Source organism: Convolutriloba macropyga, chromosome 3 (assembly GCF_964194025.1).
Source record: "Convolutriloba macropyga chromosome 3, txConMacr16.3, whole genome shotgun sequence".
NCBI lineage: Eukaryota > Metazoa > Xenacoelomorpha > Acoela > Convolutidae > Convolutriloba > Convolutriloba macropyga.
Genome location: NC_134470.1, coordinates 50,159,187 through 50,181,008, shown reverse-complemented (window position 1 = coordinate 50,181,008; position 21,822 = coordinate 50,159,187). Strand labels below are relative to the sequence as shown.

Genomic DNA, 21,822 nt, shown 5'->3' with positions numbered 1-21,822 from the left:
TGAGCAATGCTTTTTTGCTGATTCGGTTTGAATTGCTACGGAGTCTCATTAAGGTCAGGTCTAATGTCTTGTTTAACTGATATTTGACGTCATTTTGATTTTGATATTGCGTTTTTCTAAGTATAGACATCGAGTTTTCAGTGTAATTAATGCTGTTTTTATTTGACTTTTACGTTTGACTTGTATCGTTGTATCATTGATAGCAGTTTTCGTGGGCCCTCTAACGTGGCAATACGTTGTTCCTTTAATGGTTTGTTGAACAATATGTGAATTTTTTGAAAGTTTTCAATCTCTTCGGTTTTTGCAGACCATCAGGTAAAAAATGTGGATGATCAGGGTAAAAAAATTATGTGCAAACACACCTTACCAAGCCTTTGTGTTACGTTAGATATTCAGTGAACCTTGGATCCTTTTTTAATTGGTTTTAATAACTTAAATAAAATGAAATGAACAAAAAAACTACACTTGCCATCATGTCAAATTTGTTTGTTCTGTGCAATTATAAATATCTTAACATGCGGAACCATGTTTTTGTCACCTCCAATCCAGTAATTTGAGACGGATTTCTGGTAAAGTGTTCTTGTTAATTTGAGGCACTGATATATCGACCTGCGCCACTTTACCGTGTTTCAATTTTAATCAGTTTTTGTTCCCATATTTTTTGAAAAGAAGAGAGAATTTCATTCCAGCCAGCCTCACTTTTTTGTTCAGAAAACTTTTGAATTTTTGAGGGCTTCTTAGGATAACATCTGTGTTATCAATAATTTCAAGCTTTTTGTGTCTGGAATTTCACTACAAAGAAAAAATTTAGAAAATTTGTTTTTGGCAAAAAATTTCTAACCATTTTCTACACACAGAATTATAAAAAAAAATCGAATTTAGCTAGAATTCTGGTCAAAATTCAATCTTTTACAACAACTAGCGTTCCTTCGACCGTATTAAAGAAAGAAACATGTATGTCTTTGTTGTGCCAATGAAACTTTCAACACAGTTTTAGCTAATTTTTGTGGATTATTGTGAACTTTAATCCGTCCCTCACCTGTGTTAACCTACATTCCATCAAAAGTTCAGTTCTTTTTAAATATTTGTTTAAGTTTTGAGAACCAAGGAGAAAATCATTTCAGATCTGTCCGTTAATGGTTCTTTCTTAAAAATACTGAAAATTCGAAAAAAAACAAACATTTTTTAAATTGGACCTGAAAAATTAAGAGAATTATTGAGTGGCTGTGGAAGCAAGAACTTTTTCCGCATGCATTGTTTGCATTGTTTTGTGTGAACAACAATCGACGTTTTGACTGAACAACGATCAACTCATTCTGCATTTTGTAATTTTCAGACTACACTGTGATTTGAAATGAAAATTTTATTTTTAGTCACAATTTTTGCAATTATTTGATAACTTTGAGAAATTATTATTAACTAAAACAACAGCAATTATGACTTTTAATGAGCGACTGCATTTACTCAGTCAGCTAATAGTGAATTCCAATTTCATTTAAATTAGTTTCTTTTTGGATGCTGCCTTTTTTAACAACTCCTCCTATTTTGTTGATAATCGTGAGGTCAATTGGAAGTCAAATCTTAGAGGGCATAACAATTAGCGGAACGGCGTATCAAACTTAATGTAACAAAAAACATTCAGCTTCGTGCGTGAACAGCTATTTAAGAGGGACAGAAAAATCAGATTTTTGCGAATCTTTGTTGTTTTGTGGGGATCAGGCTGCTGCTTTTGGTTTTATCTGCTTTTCAATATCAGATTGCTTCATGACTTTTACATAAAAAAAGACAAACTACTCTAGTTAGCGCCGAGGTTCAATTGCATAAGTCTTTTTCTTCGTGTAATTTTTTCTTTATCTATTTTAATGTTGTTTAACTTTGCATATCAGCGTTTTGAATTAAGGTCTTTATTACTTAAGTTCTACTGTTATTAGTCCTTTTTGACGGCTTGCCTGATTATCATTAATAACAATTCGGGCTGAAAGGGGACAGATTGTTGTGAAGTTAGAGTAATTAATACTCATTTAGATTACCTGCCGAGAAAGGACGGTTTTTTGTCTGTTAAAATTTAGATTTTACTTTTTAAATTTTGTTCTCAAGTTTTTTTTACTCTACTTTGCTCTGTTTTCCTTCCAAGGGCAGAATTTTCATTTAAAAAAATTTAGAACATTTTGGACACGAATTGTTCCATCTCTTACCTAGGAATCAGGTTTTTTACAACTATACTGTAAAAAAGGATTTGTTTTTCAATTTATTGTTGATGAACTTTTCGTCTTTCTTTTCGGAACAAAAACAATTCAGCGGCCTTAAATGTTTTCTTAAGAAATTGTATTGTCTTCGTTTTGACCCTTCTGGTATTGAGTTTATTGTTCTGTCAATTTTTTGTTTATGTTTTATATGTTCAGTTTAAATCGAGTTTCTGATGTTCATATGAAAAAGTTTTCGATCTCGGAGTGTTAAAACAAAAATTAAAGCCTGATTTCTTTATACTTTTTTAGATGCCTCAAAAAAATTTTCTATTGAACTTCCCAGTCATATTATATGAGCTATCAAAGCTTTCATACTAATTCAGTGTTGTTACATAAAAAAAACTTGAAATCGTCAAAGGTTTGAAGATGAAATGAGAGCTCTTTAGTTTGTAAATTGCATATTTATAATGCTACTTTGTCGAAATTTTGTCATATATGCATTTTAAATGCTTTGTTTTTCCGTTTTTTGTTTTTTCTAAAGCTATCCAGTTTTTCAGAAAATGGAAAAAATGGGAAGCCACCTGTTCTGAACAACCAAATTAAATTTGATAATTTTTGCGCGCTCTTCATCTCCTCAAAGTGTTTTTGTTGCCACTGTTTCATCCTGTGGCGTGGATGCGTCTGCAGTGTTCTTGGCTCAATCTATGCATAAACAAGTTTCTTGATTACTCAGTAACCCCATTGCTTCAGAACCCAGAAATGGTCAGAAAATCAATCAGTTAGTCAAAATTGCATTTCTTTGTTGTTTTTCTCGGTTTGTATACCTTGTTTTGTATACCAAGACCATTCATAAATTCAAGAAATTCTCAAGCGGATTGATTCCTTTCACCTGCTTCTGTCACTCGATTGTACAATTGTCTGAATTCATTTTGTCTTCTACAAGCTATTTAATTCCTTCGTTTTACCAAAAGAACGTATAGGGATGATGCAAGAAAAAAATTGGGAAAAATTGAAACGATTTTGACCCGTTGATTTTTTTTAGCCACATAATCGAAATATTTATGACAATTAATGGAAACTTGTTTCAGTTTGCAGTATTTTGCTGTTCTGAAACAAAGTGCTACGGGTACTGAATGCTTGGAATGAGAGGTGTTTCACTAATTTCACTTGAACTGGAGCCGCTGTCTCTTAATGATTTTTGGGTTCGTTTTCGATTATCTAGAAGAAACATGAAATCCTTGCTTTATTAAAATTAATCTAACTTCTACAGCCACATTTAATTCTATCATATTTACATATTTAACATTAACAGTTGACTTGGAATCAGAAGTCATCGATTGGACTTTTGAGTTGTTGAAAAGTCTTTATATTCTCAAAGAGTTATTGAAAAAACTGATCAAGCTCAATCAAAATCTTGAATAAGGCAAAAAATTCAGACTTAAAGGGTCATTGTTTAGTTACAACAAGTTTTAGGATTACTCTTCCGCTAATATTTATCATAATTTAAGTGCAACTAATTACTTCGTAATTAAAGGTTACTCAGGTTTTTTGGTCCCTCTGAAAACTAAAATATTTTTTTCTGGTTGCTTCTATTTCAAACTTCACCTAATTAACTACAGCTTTTTTCGTAACAGACGGTTTTAACAATGTTTGATGCTAAAGCAATCTATTCTGAAATTTCCTTTTCCTTGTATTTATATGTTATGTTTTCAAAAGCGAATGAGGGAACATTCTGTGCCACGAACAGAACGAACGAGCCTTCTTGTTTTAATTTTCAGTTGAGACATCATCCTTAAAGTCACTTCAATTGTCTTTTGCTAGCTCTTCTTTGTCATTATTTTATTTACATCTTCCAACTATGTGAAATCGTATGTAAATTTATGTCACAAGTTTTATAGGAGGGCTCTATGTTTTTCGCCTCGTTAGAAACTTTCTGTCCTGTTTATTGGTAATCGCTCACATCTCGTCTGATCGTGGGATTAAATAGTTATATATCAATCAAACAAAATTTCCCACTCGTAGGGTGACAAAACGTTGACTCAATTGAGATCAGCTGCTCCTAGAATCAAACTTGGTAGCCGAAAAAGGAGTTTTCGCAGTTTCAGTTGCCTCTCCATTAAGTATCTAGTTCAGGAAAGCACCAACTTCAAATTTAAAAGATTACACTTTGCACCTGGTAATGCCCCATGCAAAAAATGAATGAGAGGAAACGACAAAAATAAATTTTGTCATGATCCAAATTGGTGTTTGTTACCTTTCTGGGATTCTAGCAAAACTAAAGATGATCCCTCAGATTGACGAGATCTTTGTCAAGCCATTCCAAATCTCACCAAGAAAGATAAAATCTCGCATGTCCCGGTGAATAGTCAATTTTAGCGATCTTTGCAAAATATGGCCCCCTAATTTTTTTTTTTTAAAATGTTCATTTATTGGTAACGATTGGAGCGCAAACAGTAAAAAAAAAGCCAAGTCACTCAACAGGCAATATTAAAGGCTTTCGAACTCTGAGATATTTTTGGTCTTGCCTTCTTGGATTTAGAAGAAGGACACTGTCGGGAGGGGTGATGCAATACGAGAGAAAAGTTAGAACTATCAAGTTCATTCCAACGGCTAATGATTGCAGCTGAACTTACGATTGATGAGATTAACTCAACAAACCTGAAGCAAATCTTCGTCGGCCTTCCTCTCAAAGTGTCGTTCGCCCAGCTCTATGAGTTTGGACAGGAGGTTCTCGGGTTCCTCCAACAGGTTGATGAGGGTACCGATCATGTGCATGATGTGAAGGGAGTGTGCATGCAGCATGATATTACTGCTCAGAGAAGACTTGTTCACGTTGGCTATCTTGGAGAATGAGGCTTGGATCTCAGGGAAGCGCTCGAACATTCTAGAAGCAGTTAAGAATTTTAAACAGAGTTCTGGAAACATAATTCTCGAATATTCTTAACTTTGTCTTTCAGTCAAAATGACATTTCTTGCATCTTTCCTCTTTAAAACGGCGTAAAAGTAAATTTTGTGAGCCACATTTAATTAATATTTGCAACATTACTTTAATAACTAGTTGAACAACAATCAAAAAAGGGGAAATTTTCCCTAACAATCACAAATTCTCAGAATAATGGATCACGTGCCAAAACTGATCAACTCAAAAATTAACGGTCATATCTGTCTGTTTTGCTGAATGTGTTACCTTCCGACTTGATGTTCTAAGTTGAGTGTGTACTATTGGGTTGGTGGTAGTGCGCAACAGAAGTGCGACTGTGATATCCAGTGCATTTGGCAACGGGTGCGGTTAACCCTCGTGGGTCTGATCAGAGTTGATTTTGGTCTAAATCGCCTAGTAACCCCCGTGAACGACCGTAGTTTGCCTGATCTGAGCTCAATTAAGGGTCGCACAACTCAACCTGGTACTTTGACAGTTTGACGTTCAAAAATATTTGGCAAAAAATTGAAATAGTGTAAGTTCCATGTCACAGGAAATACAACTTTAAAAACCTCCAAAGTTTGTTTCTGATCAATTTGGTTTAATTTTTTTAATGTACGAGCTGTTTAGATAATTGCTTAAATTTTATCGCAGATTTTTTAAATCACTTTTCACTGTGAAGTGAAGTCGTCCATTTGACGATGTTCTTATCAGTAACTGCTTTTATGCCTCCTATAAAACTGATTGAAATTTGAAAAATTCGTTCGATTTAAAAGCATATATATTGAAAATGATTTCTGTCCCTTCACTTTGCTCCACTGGCTTATTGCAAAAACATCTCGCCACCTCAAAGTGCGTCTGATTCATGAGGGTTGCTCGATGTCAAATAAAAACAACCTAATCATCAAAGGCATTTCCTTAGATTTTACATTGGAATTTAGAGATTTATTTACAAGAGAGGCCTGAATAATGAATCAAGATGGTGATTTGAATTTAGGGATGCAAAAAGGAGGCCAAAGCGTGCAAAAATATTAAGTTAAAAAACTAATCTTAGCACCAAGATTTATACTGGGGATCGCAAGGGTTACCAAATATGGTTTGCTTCTACAAAATTCCCATTAATCAATCGCATTTCCCAACAATAGGGTATTATGACCATACAAGTACATTATACTCTAGATAGAAATACGATAATACGGTTCCACCTATGATAATATAAATTCGTTGAAACTGACCTAAGCGTTTTTTCATTAGATATAATTTTCAGTCACTTTGTTATTTTAAATCAACTTTGCTGTGGGATTCATGGTAATTAAAAACTTCTCCTTAACTGAAATTATATCTAAGTGAAGCTGATATGTATCACCCCCATTTAGATTTGAGCTGAATACGAAGATTCTGCTCCCATCAAAACTGTTCTGAATGATTCCATCTTCGAAATGTGTAATTACTTTTGAAAAAATCCGCTGCGATTTTGTCAGTAGGCACCTAGTGACTTGAAATAGTCACATTTTTGTCTTGTCCCTAATGGAGTTATATTTTTATCTCGGTGTGCTTTTTCCTTTCGTGCATGACTGGGCAAAGTCTGATACAGGTCTGGTTTACTTCCCCAATTGCTATTGGATGTTTTTTGTCGGATTCCATAATCCTCTTGGCGTTGCCTCGTGTACAGTGCCTACTAAACTGTTGCGGTCATGTTCTACTTTTCTGCTTCTGATGAAAAACTAAAAACTCTGGCCCGCTTATTGACACCCAGTTGAGTGCTCCGCAACGTCCTTTGAGCAGGAAGTAGTAGACCACTATTCATCTTCTATCGATCAAACAAACAGACCAGTCTGCATCACGTTCCCCCACTAAATCATTCCTAGTCTCTGTTGTAAACAGGTTGTATTAAATAGGTTTTATAATTTGTTGACCTTGAAGATAACGTTGGAGTTCTTACAAGTTCTCAGAAAAATCACGTGCCAAAAAGTGATCATCTCATCAAATTACCAGTAATATCTGTCTGTTTTGCTGAATTTGTTACCTTGCTACTTGATGACTTGATGTTCTAAGCTGGTTGTGGAGAATTGATTTGGCGGTAGTGCGCAATAGAAACGCGACTATGATAAAGAGTGAAATTGGCTTCAGATAGATATACGATAAAGCAGTTGTATTATGATAACCTAAACCATTTGATACTTTCCTGAGACAATTTCCAATCACGTTGTTATTTTAAATCAACTTTGGTGAGGGCTTCTTGGTAATTAAAAATTTCTCAACTACAATTATAAAAAAGAGACCTCCAAAATTTGGTTTATTTTTTTAAGTATGATCTGTTTAGATAATTGCTGAAATTTTATCGCAGATTTTTTAAATCACAATTCACTCTGTAGTCAAGTTGTCCATTTGACGACTTTCTTATGAGTAACTGCTTTATGGGCCCTGTCAAACTGAGTGAAATTTGAAAAATTCATTCGATTTAAAAGCATATATATTGAAAATGATTTCTGCCCTTCTCTTCGCTCCACTGGTTTATTGCAAAAACATCTCGCCAACTCAAAGTGCGTCTGATTCATGAGGGTTGCTCGATGTCAAATAAAAACAACCTAATCATTAAAGGCATTCCCTTAGATTTTACATTGGAATTTAGAGATTTGTTTAAAAGAGAGGTGTGATTTTAGAGATGCAAAAAGGCTCAAAAGTCAGCTGCATAAATGCCCATTATCAGTGTAAAAATCAAGCTATAAAATTAATCTTAGCACAATGATTTTTAGTGGATATAGCCATTGTTACCAAATTTTGTTTAATTCTAAAAAAACTCCCAAGAATCATTGCACTTCCGGGGTATCATTACCCTACAATTAAATTATACACTAGATAGGGATACGATAATACGGTTCTATCTATAATAATATAAATCAGTTGAAACTGACCTAAGCCTTTCTTTATTTGAGATACCTTTCAGTCATTTTGTTATTTTAAATCAATCTTGCTGTGAGATTATTGGTAATTGAAAATTTCTCCTCAGCTGAAACTTTATCTAAGTTTGAAGTTTAAATGTATCACCCCCCACTCAGATTTGAGCTGGTCACGTAATTTCTGCTCCCGTCAAAACTGTTCTGAATGTTTCCACGTTCGAAACAGGTAAATTTTTTGAAGACATCAGCCGGTATTTTGCAAGCAGGTACCTACTGAATTAAACATTCCCGTACTCTGCTTTACCAAAATGAAGTGGAATTTTTGTTTTCCTCTCTTATTGCAGAAATCTCGTTCTCCTCTCCAATTGCTATTGGATGATTCTGTTGGATGCATAAATCCTCGAAAATTTGCTTCAAGTACAGTGCATCTTGAACTGCTGCGCCATGCCCTGTTTTTCTGATTCTGATGAAGAAAGAACAACTGTTGCCTGCTTAATAACATCCCAGTTGAGTGCTGCACCAAGTCCATTGAGCTTGAAGTAGTAGACAGTTGTTCATTTTTTTTGCGTTCACATCACAAAACCAGTCTGTATCACTTTACCCACTAAATCTTGACTAGCTGTAAGTAAATATTGAATATTGCAAAGCTTTTTTCAGACTTTTGGATCCACTTCATCGTCTCCAATCTCTGTTGCGTGAAGCTTCGTGTTCAAGTCTACTGGATTCTTTGAGGGTTTGCATTGATCTATTTAGATCTGCTCAAGCATTGTTTCTATGTAGCGTTCCTGTCTGCACAACTGCCACTTAGCCTTCGTCTTTTTGGATTTTTAGGGCCAGAAAACCAAGGTAGTCTTCCCTTGTTTTCCAGATGGAATAACACCTTGACTGCTTTTCCAACATCGGAGATCAATGTCTTGCCTCCTGATCCCAATATGTAGTATCGTCAACACAGATCAAGATGAATGTTTGAACATCTGTTTCTACTGTTGCAAACAAGCAATGATCGTTCTTGCTTTTGTCAAATCCTTGTCTCAAAAGGAAGGTCGCCAACTTCTTGTATGAATGTTGGTAGCGTATTTCAAACCATAAATTCATTCATTCAGCTGGCATACTAAAATCTCTCTATCTGATCCTCGTTTCACAAACTCCCGTGGCTGCTCCTGATTTATTTCGTCCTCTATGAGTGAGCGCAAGAAATCCCTCTTCACATCAAACTGGGGCATCGCATGCCCCTGTTTTGCTGATGGCTAGTCTAGTCCTTCGATTTGTTTGAAGCCGCCATTCGACCTATAGCGTGCTTTGTATTTGTGGAATTGACCATCCTGTTCCAGTTTCAGCTTTTAGATTTTTTTGACAATAAATGCGTCCCTGGTTTTTGTTGGACCCACTAGCTCTCAAATCTCGGTTTCTTGAGAACTTCTGATCTCGTCAGTCATCCTCCGGTATTACTTTCTGTATTCGACAAAAAAATGCGGAGCTTGTTTGGGCTGTGCTATTTCCGCGTTCTCTCATGCATCTCCATTGAATCCAACAGTCTCCAGCTTTGGGGGTTTTCTGTGTCACTGTCATCCAGTAACTCTGAGTTTAAAGAAATCCCTATTTGAGCAGTAGATCGTTTATCTAGTGCTGCTTCCTCAATATCTTAGGTATCTCAGTGTAGTTTTTGGTTGTTCCCGCTCTCTACCTTATGCCACTTCTCCTATACTGCATGTCAGGGATTGACCCCTATTCGGTCTCCTTGATGATCACATTTTGAAAAACCACCACCTTGCGTGAGTTGTGAACGAACAAGAGTTATCCATTTCCAACCTCAATTTAAACTGAAAAGTTTCTCTCGAGTGCCTTAGGTTCATGTTTGCAGAGTACTCTGTTCATCTTCATTATGACGAAAATTCAACCCAAAATAGATGGTTTTGAAAGCTTAGGAAGTCTAACTTGCATCAGTTGTGCTGGGAAAAAAATTACGACAAAGTTGCTGATCCGCTCTGCGTGGAGAACTGCTTGTCCTCACATCATCGTGGGAAAAACTCAGACAATGACCAAAGATCTTGCCGTCTCCAGCATTTTCCAGTTGCAGCTCTCAGCTATCCCATTCTGTTGGGACCTTTCATGGTATTTTCTTCTCCGATAGAGTTCCTGCTTTGAGAACAGGTTTTGAACTGCTCTGAGATAAACTCCTTCACATTGTTTTGGCTCCGCTTACCCACTCTGAGAACAAATTTCTCTAGGTTTGTCACTGCTTTACCGTTTGCCTTAGACAAGTCCTCAAACTCAAACTTAGTGTGGTGGTATGCGAACACAATGCAGAAGAGGAACTTTAACAGTTATTATGCTCTGAATGGTCCTACCACGTCCATGAACGACCTCTCCAGTTCCTTCTGCGCTTAAGGTTCTGTTACTATTCGTACGGGAGTCTTTGTGGTCGTGGCCAATGCGCCTACATTGCACACAACTTTGAGCTACTCCACTGTCTCTGGTGCATTCCTGACCACTTCAGCTTGGACTAAACGAACAATTCTTCTGTGCCACTTTCATGCACTGCCAAGTTTAACGCTATTGGAACCCATATTGGGCTCTAGAACGTTACAGGGTAAGTAAAACAAATATTTTTTTCGAAGGAGTTTTACCCGAGTTACCTTCTGCAAATTCCTGCAGCTGATGTTTTTCTCAAAAACGAAGCTTTGTCTCCATCTGTGCATCTTAAGGCGTACAACAGTTGAAAAAATGCTCAGGCATACACAAAACTTTCATGAGTTCGCATTGGAATTCCCTCTGTTTGAGGGTACGCTGATTCTCAAGCAGCCTCTGCCCACTGATATGGGAGCCTCTATTTGATGCACCTCGAACTAGTGCCAGATGGCACCACACATTGTTTCTTATCTCCTTGATGACTGCAACTTCCTTCCCATATGCATCCTTCAGGACCTTGCGATCTTCTTCAAATCATTGCATGTCCCATTGGATAGCGGCGCAGGCTCAAGGGATTAATCCTCTGTCCTCAGTAGCGCTTTTTAGCGCCCCTTCGTCTGCATCCTTGTCACATATCTTGTGCTCGAAATGGGAAAGTTATGTGCCTTATTTTTAGTTCAGCAGCTTCACTGTCTGTTGATTCATCGTAGTTTGAGTTCGTTGAACAGTTGGCAAGAAATAGGTACTAAACAGAAACGCGGTATAACTGTCAACAATAAGTTAGATTTGTTTTAGAAAATTATATTTGGGCTAGGAAAATTGCTGTGCCCATAACCTGTTGGGTTATGGACTTTCGCAGGCTGAAACAAGAGCGCTTTTAACTAAGTAAAGGATATAATTTCACAAAAATGAGAGAAAAACAAAATTATATCATGACCATACAAAAACACTGGGTGGGAGAAATTGTTATCAGATAGCGATATAAAAAACGGTTCTGTTTGTATTAATCTCAAGTCAGTTGAGACTGAACTAAGCCCTATTTTATCAGAGATTTAGTTCAATAATTTGGTTAGTTTAAAACAACTTGGCTGTGGGATTCCTAGTAAGTCAAACTTTATCCAAAAATAATATTATATCTAATTGTTTGAAGTTGATTTCTATCACATTGTTCCAGATTCTAATACTTCTGATTATTTGTTGTTCTACTACTTCTAATAATTTGTTGGCGCCAATTAACAGCGCAAAATATTGCTTTGGGATTCGACTCTTTTTTTTCTGCCTTATCCTTTCTCGCTTTTGCTGCTATATAAAAAATGCCGAAAATGAGTCCCTGAAGAAGTGGTCTAATTATCTATTCAGAGCTGTTAATTATGTAACAGTAGTTTTGCGATGATAAGCAGTACCAAACGGTCGTTTTTACACTTTTGAGGCTATTGAGCAACTCGGCTTTGCCTCATAGTTTGATAACTTCTCGATGGGGGGTAACATATATGAGGTAATTTTTTTCTTTTTAACAGAAATTGCGGTGGTGAATACAGCATTTGTTTTTCCAGAAATCATCTCTCATTGCCACTCGATTTTAAAAGGATGATTTACCGCTTTCGCATTCAGCACTAAGTTGAAGAAAAAAAAAGTTTCCTATTTGCAACTTACTGCTATCCATGCTAAGGATGTTGACACTATTTCGCGGCGAGTCCTCGACCCGTGATCACCAACCAAAAATGAAAACACTAACCCGACAAAAACTTGAATTCCCAATTTGGCAGCATCGAGTTCGATTTTCCTCCAGGATTTCCTGATCTCTTTGCTTTCTTTCTGGTTTGGGTGTCTAGGCATCCCTTCAAAAGCTATTGAGTAGTTACCGAATTTGGAGCTCTTTTTCAGGGGCAGAAACGGTAAACATTTTTGTATTCTGTCTAGTACCATAGTTACTTCCGTTTCCTATAAACACGTATATCGCGATCTATCTAATTCCACAAATAAATTAAAGTAAAAGATAAAAACACTGATTGCGGCTATAAGTCTAAAATTTTGGCAAAAACTGACGTGAAATTTAACTAACCACTACAATCAAAGCAATACAATATGTAGATATACCAAATAACTTCGACGCTGTGAGAAATTATAATTAATCAATTTTCCAGTTTATGTTAGAATGAAATGCAAAATTGTATTATGATCCAGTTTAACTGCTCTGCAAATGTTGGAAAAAAAACTCTCAGCTTAAGTTTTGAGAGCTAATTCAAGTGACTGGATTTCTTTTTAATGTCTAAAAATATCGCGGTAGAACACAGTCGTAATTGAAAAACGATTTCTGACACACTCATTGAAAATTTCACAAATTAATTTGATTTATTCACCTCCGGGGAAAATATATCACTCCAAAAGATGAAAAAGACTTTTTATGGCGCTCTGCTCTAATTTTAAACTAATTAAAACGATTTTTCGTGTGGGAACTTTATAATATCGTAAATTAACGTTGACGAAGGTAACAGTAATTTTTGTGGAAAGAGAAAAAAAGAACGATTTGAATTAAAAATAAGACGGATGAATATTAAATTGGTTATGTGTATAAGACTGAAAACCAGCATCAGAGGAAAAAACAATTTCTCAGCGCGCAGTTAGTGGGCGCTATTGGCTTTTTTTGGTGGTAATTCGTACCTAGAGTGGAGTATGAATATTACTGTTTTTGTTTTTTTGCCGTGTACTATAATATTATTCAGTAACGCGGTTTGGAAGCTGAAAACTGCAAGTGCTTAATAACAATACAGATAACATAAACGACCAATATTGTTGGTGAATAATTTAGTTTTCGAGCGTTATTAGGAGAAAAAAAAACATTTTCCCAGTTGAAACATGTCGAATTAGATAAGACGAAACAGTGATTTGGACATTATAGCCACCGGGTTTTACAAGCTGGTTCCTTTTGCCATGGTAAATTTTTTAAGTAATGCTGAAAAAAGTGGGGGAAGTGATAGGGAATTTATTAAAGAGGGAAAGAACGGACGTGGTTGGACAAAAAATGTTTGACTGTTTTTTTTCAGTGGGTAATTTTGGGCGTTTCTTGTTCATATCCCAAAACTGAAATTTCAGATGAATTTCAATCCCATATATTTTTTGGGGAAAATTGAAGGATCTAATTACCTGTACGGTTTGTTTCGGATTTTTTGCTGCGCTTTCAGGCAAAACATAACTAGGAATCAAGTTGTTGTTCACACTAGCGCAGTGAATGAGCGTCTGTTTCAGGAACGCTATCATCAAACATATAGATTCCGCCACAAATTTCTATTTTTAATGAATAGTTTTCTTTTTCATTTCAGCAAACAATTGCTAATAAATAACTTGGAGATATTTTCGCTGCAGCTTGCGATAAGTCCTTTTTTGTAGTTACACACTTGGGCAGCTCCCTGCAGAACAATTTTTGCCACATGTTTACGATAAAGTTATTATCAAAACCATTTAAAAAATTACGTAAGAACTAGGAATATGCTAATGTACACTTTTAAGATTCGAAATATATCAAACATCACAAACATAGCAAAATGAGACTGCAGTTCGTCATCATAGTAAACACTTCATTGAAAAATTTCTGAATGAAGAAAAGAGGAGTATCAGAACTCAAGGATGTCAAATAATAAGCTCTTTCAGTTTTTAAAGAAACTCCAAAAAATATTATTTTAAAAGCCAATAGGAGTGTTTGTTAGTCTAATCCACTGTCCCATTGATTCCTGACATTCATCTTATTTAATGTAACTTAATACTAATATACCGTTTTGTAAGAAATGCTCTGAAAAGCACTAAAATGCCCTGAAAAGTATGTTAAAAATGCGCTGAAAACTCACGGCATCTCTTAAATTTTTTTAGCGCATTGTGGCGCTTTTCAGCTCATTTCATATTAAATGTCAATTATTGATATGAAATTAAACCAAATGGTAAAATTTCAGGAATCAGTGCAGAAAACGGCTAAAAGGCAGTGAAACTTGTATTTTTGAAGTTGGCTGAAACTTGAGTGAAATTATATTCAAAATTTCGGTGCTTTTCAGCGTATTTTTCTGTAAGAATTTTCAGCTAAATTTTTCAGCGCCTTTCTTCAATTTTTCAGCGCATTGAGCTCATTTGTTACAAAAGGATGAGTGAAAACCACGCTGAGTCGCAACCTGCCGTCTATTCAGTTAAAAACAGATTCAAAGCCATTTTTCATTCTCCAGCAATTACTATTTATTCAAATAAGAGTGGTGAGAAATTCAAATTACGTGAAGCTGAAAATATTGGTTATTGCTCAATTTCATAAATTGTGCAACTTTTTAAGAGAAAAACAGAAAAATGGAAACCAAGTTGAGAAACGAATTGTGAACAGATAATTGATAGAGACAAATCAAATGCAAAGCACATAGCAAAAGATTTCAACAGAGTTAGACCAGTTTTATAATCTCGAGACAAAATCGTGCAATGCGAACTTTTTGTTTTTTGCTTTTTCTCTCTCGATCCCAAAATTGTTGTTGCAATCTATTATTTCTGACGGAGGCAAACTGTTGAAAATTATGTGACGCTTCCTATAGCTAAATGTTCAAAACAAAACTAGCCACATTTGATTACCAATGAAGCAAATGCGCACAAGAGCCTTAAAATCCTCAATATTCATTTATCTTCAATTTATGCTATCTAGAAGGCAGAGAAATTTGAAAAAAAAATAGAGCAAAAAAATAAGACCTATCTTCTCTTTCTAGAAAAAATTACTGCAACAGTTTTTGATTAATAATAAGCGCGTATTGATGTTATGATTTCCCGGAATTTAGTGGCAGAGCTATTCAGCGATGACTCAGTCTAAGTACATTCTGCTTTTCCTGCAGGGTCAATACTCTAGTCACGTCCCAATTTATGGTGGCAATATACATCAAACAGCGATTCAAACCATCTGGGTACTTGTAACTTCTAATTTGCCAAGCAAGTCGTAACCACTGAGCTACGTGGGTCTTCTTTGTGGTAGTTAACTAAAAGCTAGCTTCAGTATAAAGAGCTTATATAATACTATCGAAATTACACATTATAAGCTTCAAAAATATGAATATATGCTGCTCGTTTTTCATTTTGGCGCATTAGTATTTTTCAGACTTTACTGGACAAAATTAGGCTGGGCGAACTCTATAACCTCGATTGTATCTTATTGAGGATACGCTGCTCATAAAGAAGCTAAGAATAATCTCGATAGGCAATGTTTTAGAACTGAATACCCTTTTTGCTATTGATATATTCTGGTCAAGCGCTGAAATGCTCCGAAACGGAAAAATTATTTACAAACGGTTTGCAAAAAGTATACACAATCTAATCAACACGGACAAACAGTTGTAAAGAGCATTGAATGGAAAAGAACCTTTGCTAAGGTTCAATCTTCCGTTTGAAAACAAACAAACCGAAAAAAAATCGACCCGAATGCTAATATTGAAAAATTTGTTTTAAACTGATATAAAGCTTTTTTTTCTGTACCGACCCCCACTTTAGTGAGGAGTCAGGAACTATACACTCAATTGGGCTTTTTTGTTCAGTCAAATGCGGCCGATCGATACATTGATCGTAGAGATTTGTAAGTTGTATCATTAAAAAACACGTAAATGCTAGAAAATGGAATTAAAAAGATTTTGTCGAATTTCCCTTTTTTACAAGGAGTTATCGAGTTTTAAAATTTTGTGAATATTTGACAGCGTTTATTCATATTTTCCGTAATTTTTGCTGAAAATTGGCTCAATTTTGCTAATATAGTTTCAAATGATTTACAAATTTCAAAAGTTTTATTGTTAGAGATAAAAGAGCGTTGCTGAATTCTCTGATTAGAGATTTTTTGGCTAAAAATTTTGGTAATATTTTAAAATTTCAGACATTTTTCATCAAAAATTGCACAAAATATGCCTTTGGTCCACTTTGTTTAAATTAACCGATAATGGAGACCTAAAAAGCGCTGACACAATTTTTGTAAACACTCAAAAGAGAGCTAGCTGCCCCATAAAAACTTCTGGATTTAACTTAGCCGTTTTTTCTGCAATATTAACTCTACTAATATAATTTTAGAAAATTTTCAATTTAATAAGTGGTCTATTTCGCAAACGTTTCGAACACTTGGGTGGTTTATTTTGACGCGCACCAAAAACAAGTATAGGTTTGATATCATCAAGTAAATCATCATGTTCTTACAAAAAGGAGATGATTAGTTTTTCATTTGGTGCTGCCTTTTTTTCAAAACAATTTTGCATTACTGTTCTTTTAGTGTTGATTACTGACAAAACTTTCAAATCACAGCACCAATACTGACAACTCCAATTTACGTCAGATGAGACCAAATGTGAATATTTTATGTTTTCACAGAACTTAATGGTTTTTATTGCTTTGAACAAGAGTTTTAGTAAACTTTAACTGAATTCTTGTTTTTTTTTCTTCAATTGGTATTCTTTCAGTCTGATGGTTATTTCCTTGCAGTCTGATTGACAATTCGAAACTACCACAGATCCAAATTGTCAGGAGAAATAGGTGAACCTCTACAATTCATTCGACTGTTATCAATTTCACTAATGACATTGAATATATTTGTTTTAAGAAATTTTAGGTGATTTTTTGAAATTTTCAATTTCTTTTATCTTTTTTAAAATTTTTTAGATTATTCACAGTACACTCAAGTCAAACTATCTTTTAAATAAGAATTAAACTAGTCTCTTTGGAAATTTAAAAATTTTAAAAGAAACTTGGTTTTGGTACTACGAGTTTTCATACAAAGTTTTTTATTTTTTTGCATTGTTGCCTTTTTGGATGTTCTTTTTGTTTTTTTTTGCAAATTATCCTATTATTTAACAATCTAATAAAAAGCGTTGCAAATTTTGTAATTGAACCTATTTATAGTTTTCATAACTTATGATTTTAAGGGTTGCGACACTGCTCTCTTGAAGAATTTGTTGTATTTCTTTTTGTCTTTGCCCTGTCTTTAATGTTAATTTTTGTTGTCGTATGCCAAATATTGGGAATTCAGAGGCCTCATTGACCAAAAACAGAAAAGAAAATGAATTTATTAAATGACATCAGTATATAGCTAATAGTTTTACTGACATTCAATTTAATTCTTTTCAAAGAAATTGAAATTATTCTTCAACTCATACGCTTTTGATCTGCTTTTCGTCTTTTTTTTCGTATTTTACAATTATGAATCAGTTTTGTAAAATAGCATCATTATTGAGAAACCTGGATAGTATTTTAGTGAACCAAACAATATTTTTCTGTTGGTTAAGCGCTTTCACTGATATCTTTAGGAATTGAGCATTTGTTTTTTTTTAAAGAAATTTGTGTGTTTTAGAAACTTTTAATTTTTATGGCTCTCATTTGAAAAAGTCGTTCAAAAAACTTTCTCGTGTTCAAACGAAACGCAAGTGAAGGTTTAAATTTCCCGCAGTTAATATTTCATAAATTTAATGGCTTCAAAACTGTGGTTTCGTTAAGTTGTTGGTAAAAGTTTTTTTCTGCATGTATTTAATGTTGTTTTGTAGCCTTACGATTTAGTCTCACTAATAACAAGTTTACTTAGCTTTCGAAGAATGTGCCCAGGACAAGTAATATTCTTTGTCTATTGATCTAAATTTTGGTCTTTATAACGGATTGTTCTCCTCAAAGAGTCTTTGTTCTTGTACAACAAGTTTTTATAAAAAATTAGCAAGTTTGGCATGCTCGCCCATTTTTGTAGCTTTGCCTTCTTTTCACAGTATATCAATATTGGCTGCTCCTCTGACAAATAAAAGAAATAGAAATAAGAATTGTTATTGGCCGATGTTTAATTGTCTGGGTCACCGTTTTGTGTAAATTTTGAATTTTTTCTTTTTGCCTGTTTTTGTCGTCGTTTTTTTAGTAGTATGACATATCCTTGATATTGAAACGTCTCACTCGCTCTCAATGGACGATTAAAAGAATCTCTCAATGGTTTCAATTGATGTATAATTTTTCTAATCATTTTGACATTAATTCGGTTCAACAATAGCAACCTTTGGATCTTTTCCGTTTGTGCCCCCCCAGCTTAGTGGGTGCATATTATTTGCACCCCCCAGACGCACGTGCCATATTTTTACATGATGATTTACTATATAATGGCACGTGCTCTGTAACTGGGGGGAGCATAACGTACTGGGGGGGCACAAACGGAAAAGATCCCAACCTTTTATCAATCATTGGCCTTTTGCTCATTTCCTGTCGACTTTTCGTTGCATTGAGGAAAAGTCCCATTTTTTCTAATGAAGTACAATATAAAGATTTTATTATAAGTTTTGTTTGATGCCGTTTTGGTTATTAATGGTTTTTTTGAAAAATGGACAACGTGTTTTGGTCGTAATTAGTATTTGTAATTATTTAATTTCATCGCTGTCTTTCTTGTTGTCATATTAATGACAGGTCTCATCGGCCCTCTAAGGTAGATTGTTTCATTCTTTTAGTAGTTTGTTTATCGATATATTAATTTTTTTTAAATCGCTTCCTCATTTGGTAGACAATCAAGCGAAAAATGTAGATGAGCGGGGTCGAAACTTTATGTGCGAACGCACATTACCGAGCTTCCTTGTTTAATAAAACCCAGCAACCAAAATTGTCGCAAAGGTTACAAATTAAACGTTTAATACTTTGTTTGCTTTTTGGATATCTAAAATATGTATTGGACCTGAGTGATTAATAGTTGCTGTAGAGTTTTTTGCTATAGAGTTTTCAGAAGTCGTAAGCAAAACCAGAGATCGCCGAAGTTTTATTAAAGAATTAATCTACAAGTCAACAAGTTAAACAAAACATGGGAAAAAATTAAGTTTTGATTCTCCGGAGTGAAGTTTAGAGAAATGCAAAATGAGTAGGGGAAAAAAAGGAATTTATAGCGATCTAGATAAACAGCAAGAAGGGGCAGGTAATTTGATAATTATAACTGTAACTTAGTTTCTGTAACTGAAATGATATTCGAATTAACTCATGTAGTATCATATTTAAAAAACGATGACGGGACTCAAAAGCGTTCAATGGTTCTTCTGGTTATTCCTGTATCCACCTCAAATTGTTGTTGGAGCATGGTATGATCCATCGATGGTAATCGCCGTGACTCCAACACGACAAAAGAAACTATTTTTATTTTGGCACATTCTAATTAAACCTTCAATTGAAAACTATTTGTCTTTACTGACGAACTGTATAGCCTCCCTGTGCTCGGTATATTGCTGAGGAAATTAAAACAGAGTAGATTAAAGATAGGAGGCTACATGATCAATAACAAATCTCCCTTGGGCGACAGCTAGACTATCTCTCATTTCCGGGTAAATCGTTAAATCTAATGTTCACATGACTCCACTATCGAAAGACTGCGAGGGGCTATAACACAGGTTGAGTTGTTCTCATACAGTTAATGATCATTCAGTAAAAATCAACGCTTAAATGTGTTCGTATTACACGTACGAGTTGCCTGATCAGTGTCTGGAAACAGTCTGATCATGAACGAGCTAATATTGCAAGGCACTTGTACGAAATGCACAACATGTCAAGGTTCTCCGGAACCCTATTCCAAAAACCGACAGTAATCTTGTAAAATCTTGGAGGAATATTGCAAGCATCTTACTAGATTATATATCATCATATGAGAGTCTTTGAAAATTCCTGCAAGAATCTTGCAGGACAACCGCCAATCTTGCTAGACACTTGCAAGACAGCAGGTTTTGTAGCAAGATTCTTGCAAGACAACCGTCTTTTTTTGAAAATGAAATTTATTTGACTTTGACAGAACATATGTGGTTTTTTAAGAAAAAATGATGTGCGAGCTTTTAGATTGGATTAAGGGCAACAGACTGGAGCATTTTTGATGTGAACAGCCGCAAAAACAGAAATCATTAAGTTCTGGAGAAATTTGAGAATAACCCTATGATTATATAGCCACAGATCTTTTTACTCAAATCAGTTGAAAATTGAAAGCAAGTCAAATAGAGTGTGTCAAACAATTTGATAGTTGCAAGAACAGAAATTTTTTGGGGGAACTTTTTTTAAGAACATACTTTTGAAAAATTAATTGTCAATCGAAATTGTTTCATAAAAACTTTGAATTTTTGAAGCTGTGACTCCTCTGACTACGCTATGAGCAGTTCAAGGGAACTGCTAATTGGTGAAAAAGACGTTTATCTTGCAAGACTCTTGCACGAGTTTTGTAAGGTAATTGTCTTTGACAAGATTTGGGAAACATCTGCATAAAAAACTACAAAGATCGCAAAAGCAGACTTATTCAAACAAAACAATGGTTTCGCTGCTTGTCAACGTATAAACATGTCGATATTAAAGCAGTATACTAGAGGACCATAAATTGTACAATGAATTTGATTTACTGAAGACAAACAAAAATAAAATTGCCTGTGACAGACTTCATTAGAAGTGTTACAAATCCTTAAATTATTATAGGTAGTTATGATGCTTTTGTGGAGCCTATAAAAACTCAGGAAAAAGTTGTCCTAAAGATCATTTGTGACCGAGAATACTATATATCTATATATCTGCCTTTGATCCAACTAATAACAAAACATAGCAGAAAAGTTTTAATGAGCCGTTTTGTTGTTGATCAAGCTTAGAAAAAATTAGTTCTAAACACAGATAAAAACATTTTCATTCAACCAGGTTGAAAAAAACAGATTTGCTGAAATTGGGTATGTTATTTTTGAAAATTGAAGTTAATCGTTTAACAGTTAATGAGAACTGAAGTTAACAACTACACATATAGGATAAGCAAAAATTTTGAGAGGGAAAATGATTGACATGGGATAATGGCACTGGTTTCTTTAACGGGCTATAGTAAGTGGTATTATACAAAATATACCAGGACAATGTATTCCCGGGTAAACCAAAAGTTGTTATCCTAGAACTTTCCTCTTATGGATCCTTAATGTCACAGACGGAAAAAGTTGTACGAAATTGGCAGGGTTACAACTTTCCCATAAATGAAGCTACCGATAATAGCTACAACAGTCCTAATGAGGCCATCACTAAATTCAAAAATTGAGCTCCAAATTCTTTGCCACAAAACAGCTTTTCTCTCGGGCCTAAACAAAAAGTTTTATACTAACTTAACCGGTGATAACAATATTAAAACACTGATTTTCAGAAAAACACAAAAAGCGATTTTTTATTCATTTTTCATACATCACGTGTGTCTAGTTTAATCGGCACTGACAAAACGTTTTCAAGTTACGCATTACATTAATTTTGGCTATTAAGAAGCACTTAAATTTGTTTTTGCCCTCTCAAAATTTTTGCTTATCCTATATGTGTAGTCGTAGTCAAAAGTCGTAGTCATAAGTCGTTGTTTTATGACTACGACTTTTCCAAGAAAAAATTCAAAAAAGTGACCTGAGGCAAAGATTTCAGTTTTTGAAGA

At 34.7% G+C, this 21,822-nt stretch overlaps 1 protein-coding gene across 1 annotated transcript in view; it reads right to left on the bottom strand.

Moving 5' to 3' along the window:
• The window catches only part of LOC142337117 (globin-2 A chain-like), a 47,819-nt gene extending 34,394 nt beyond the window's left edge, over positions 1–13,425 (bottom strand). Inside the window, exons 1-2 of the mRNA XM_075386214.1 lie at positions 12,151–13,425; positions 4,845–5,070 (exon numbers count right to left, since the gene is read on the bottom strand). Coding sequence (XP_075242329.1) covers positions 4,845–5,070; positions 12,151–12,341 — 417 coding nt within the window. The 5' untranslated portion in view covers positions 12,342–13,425. The remainder of the gene's footprint in view (positions 1–4,844; positions 5,071–12,150) is intronic.
• Between the last annotated feature and the right edge of the window lie 8,397 nt (positions 13,426–21,822).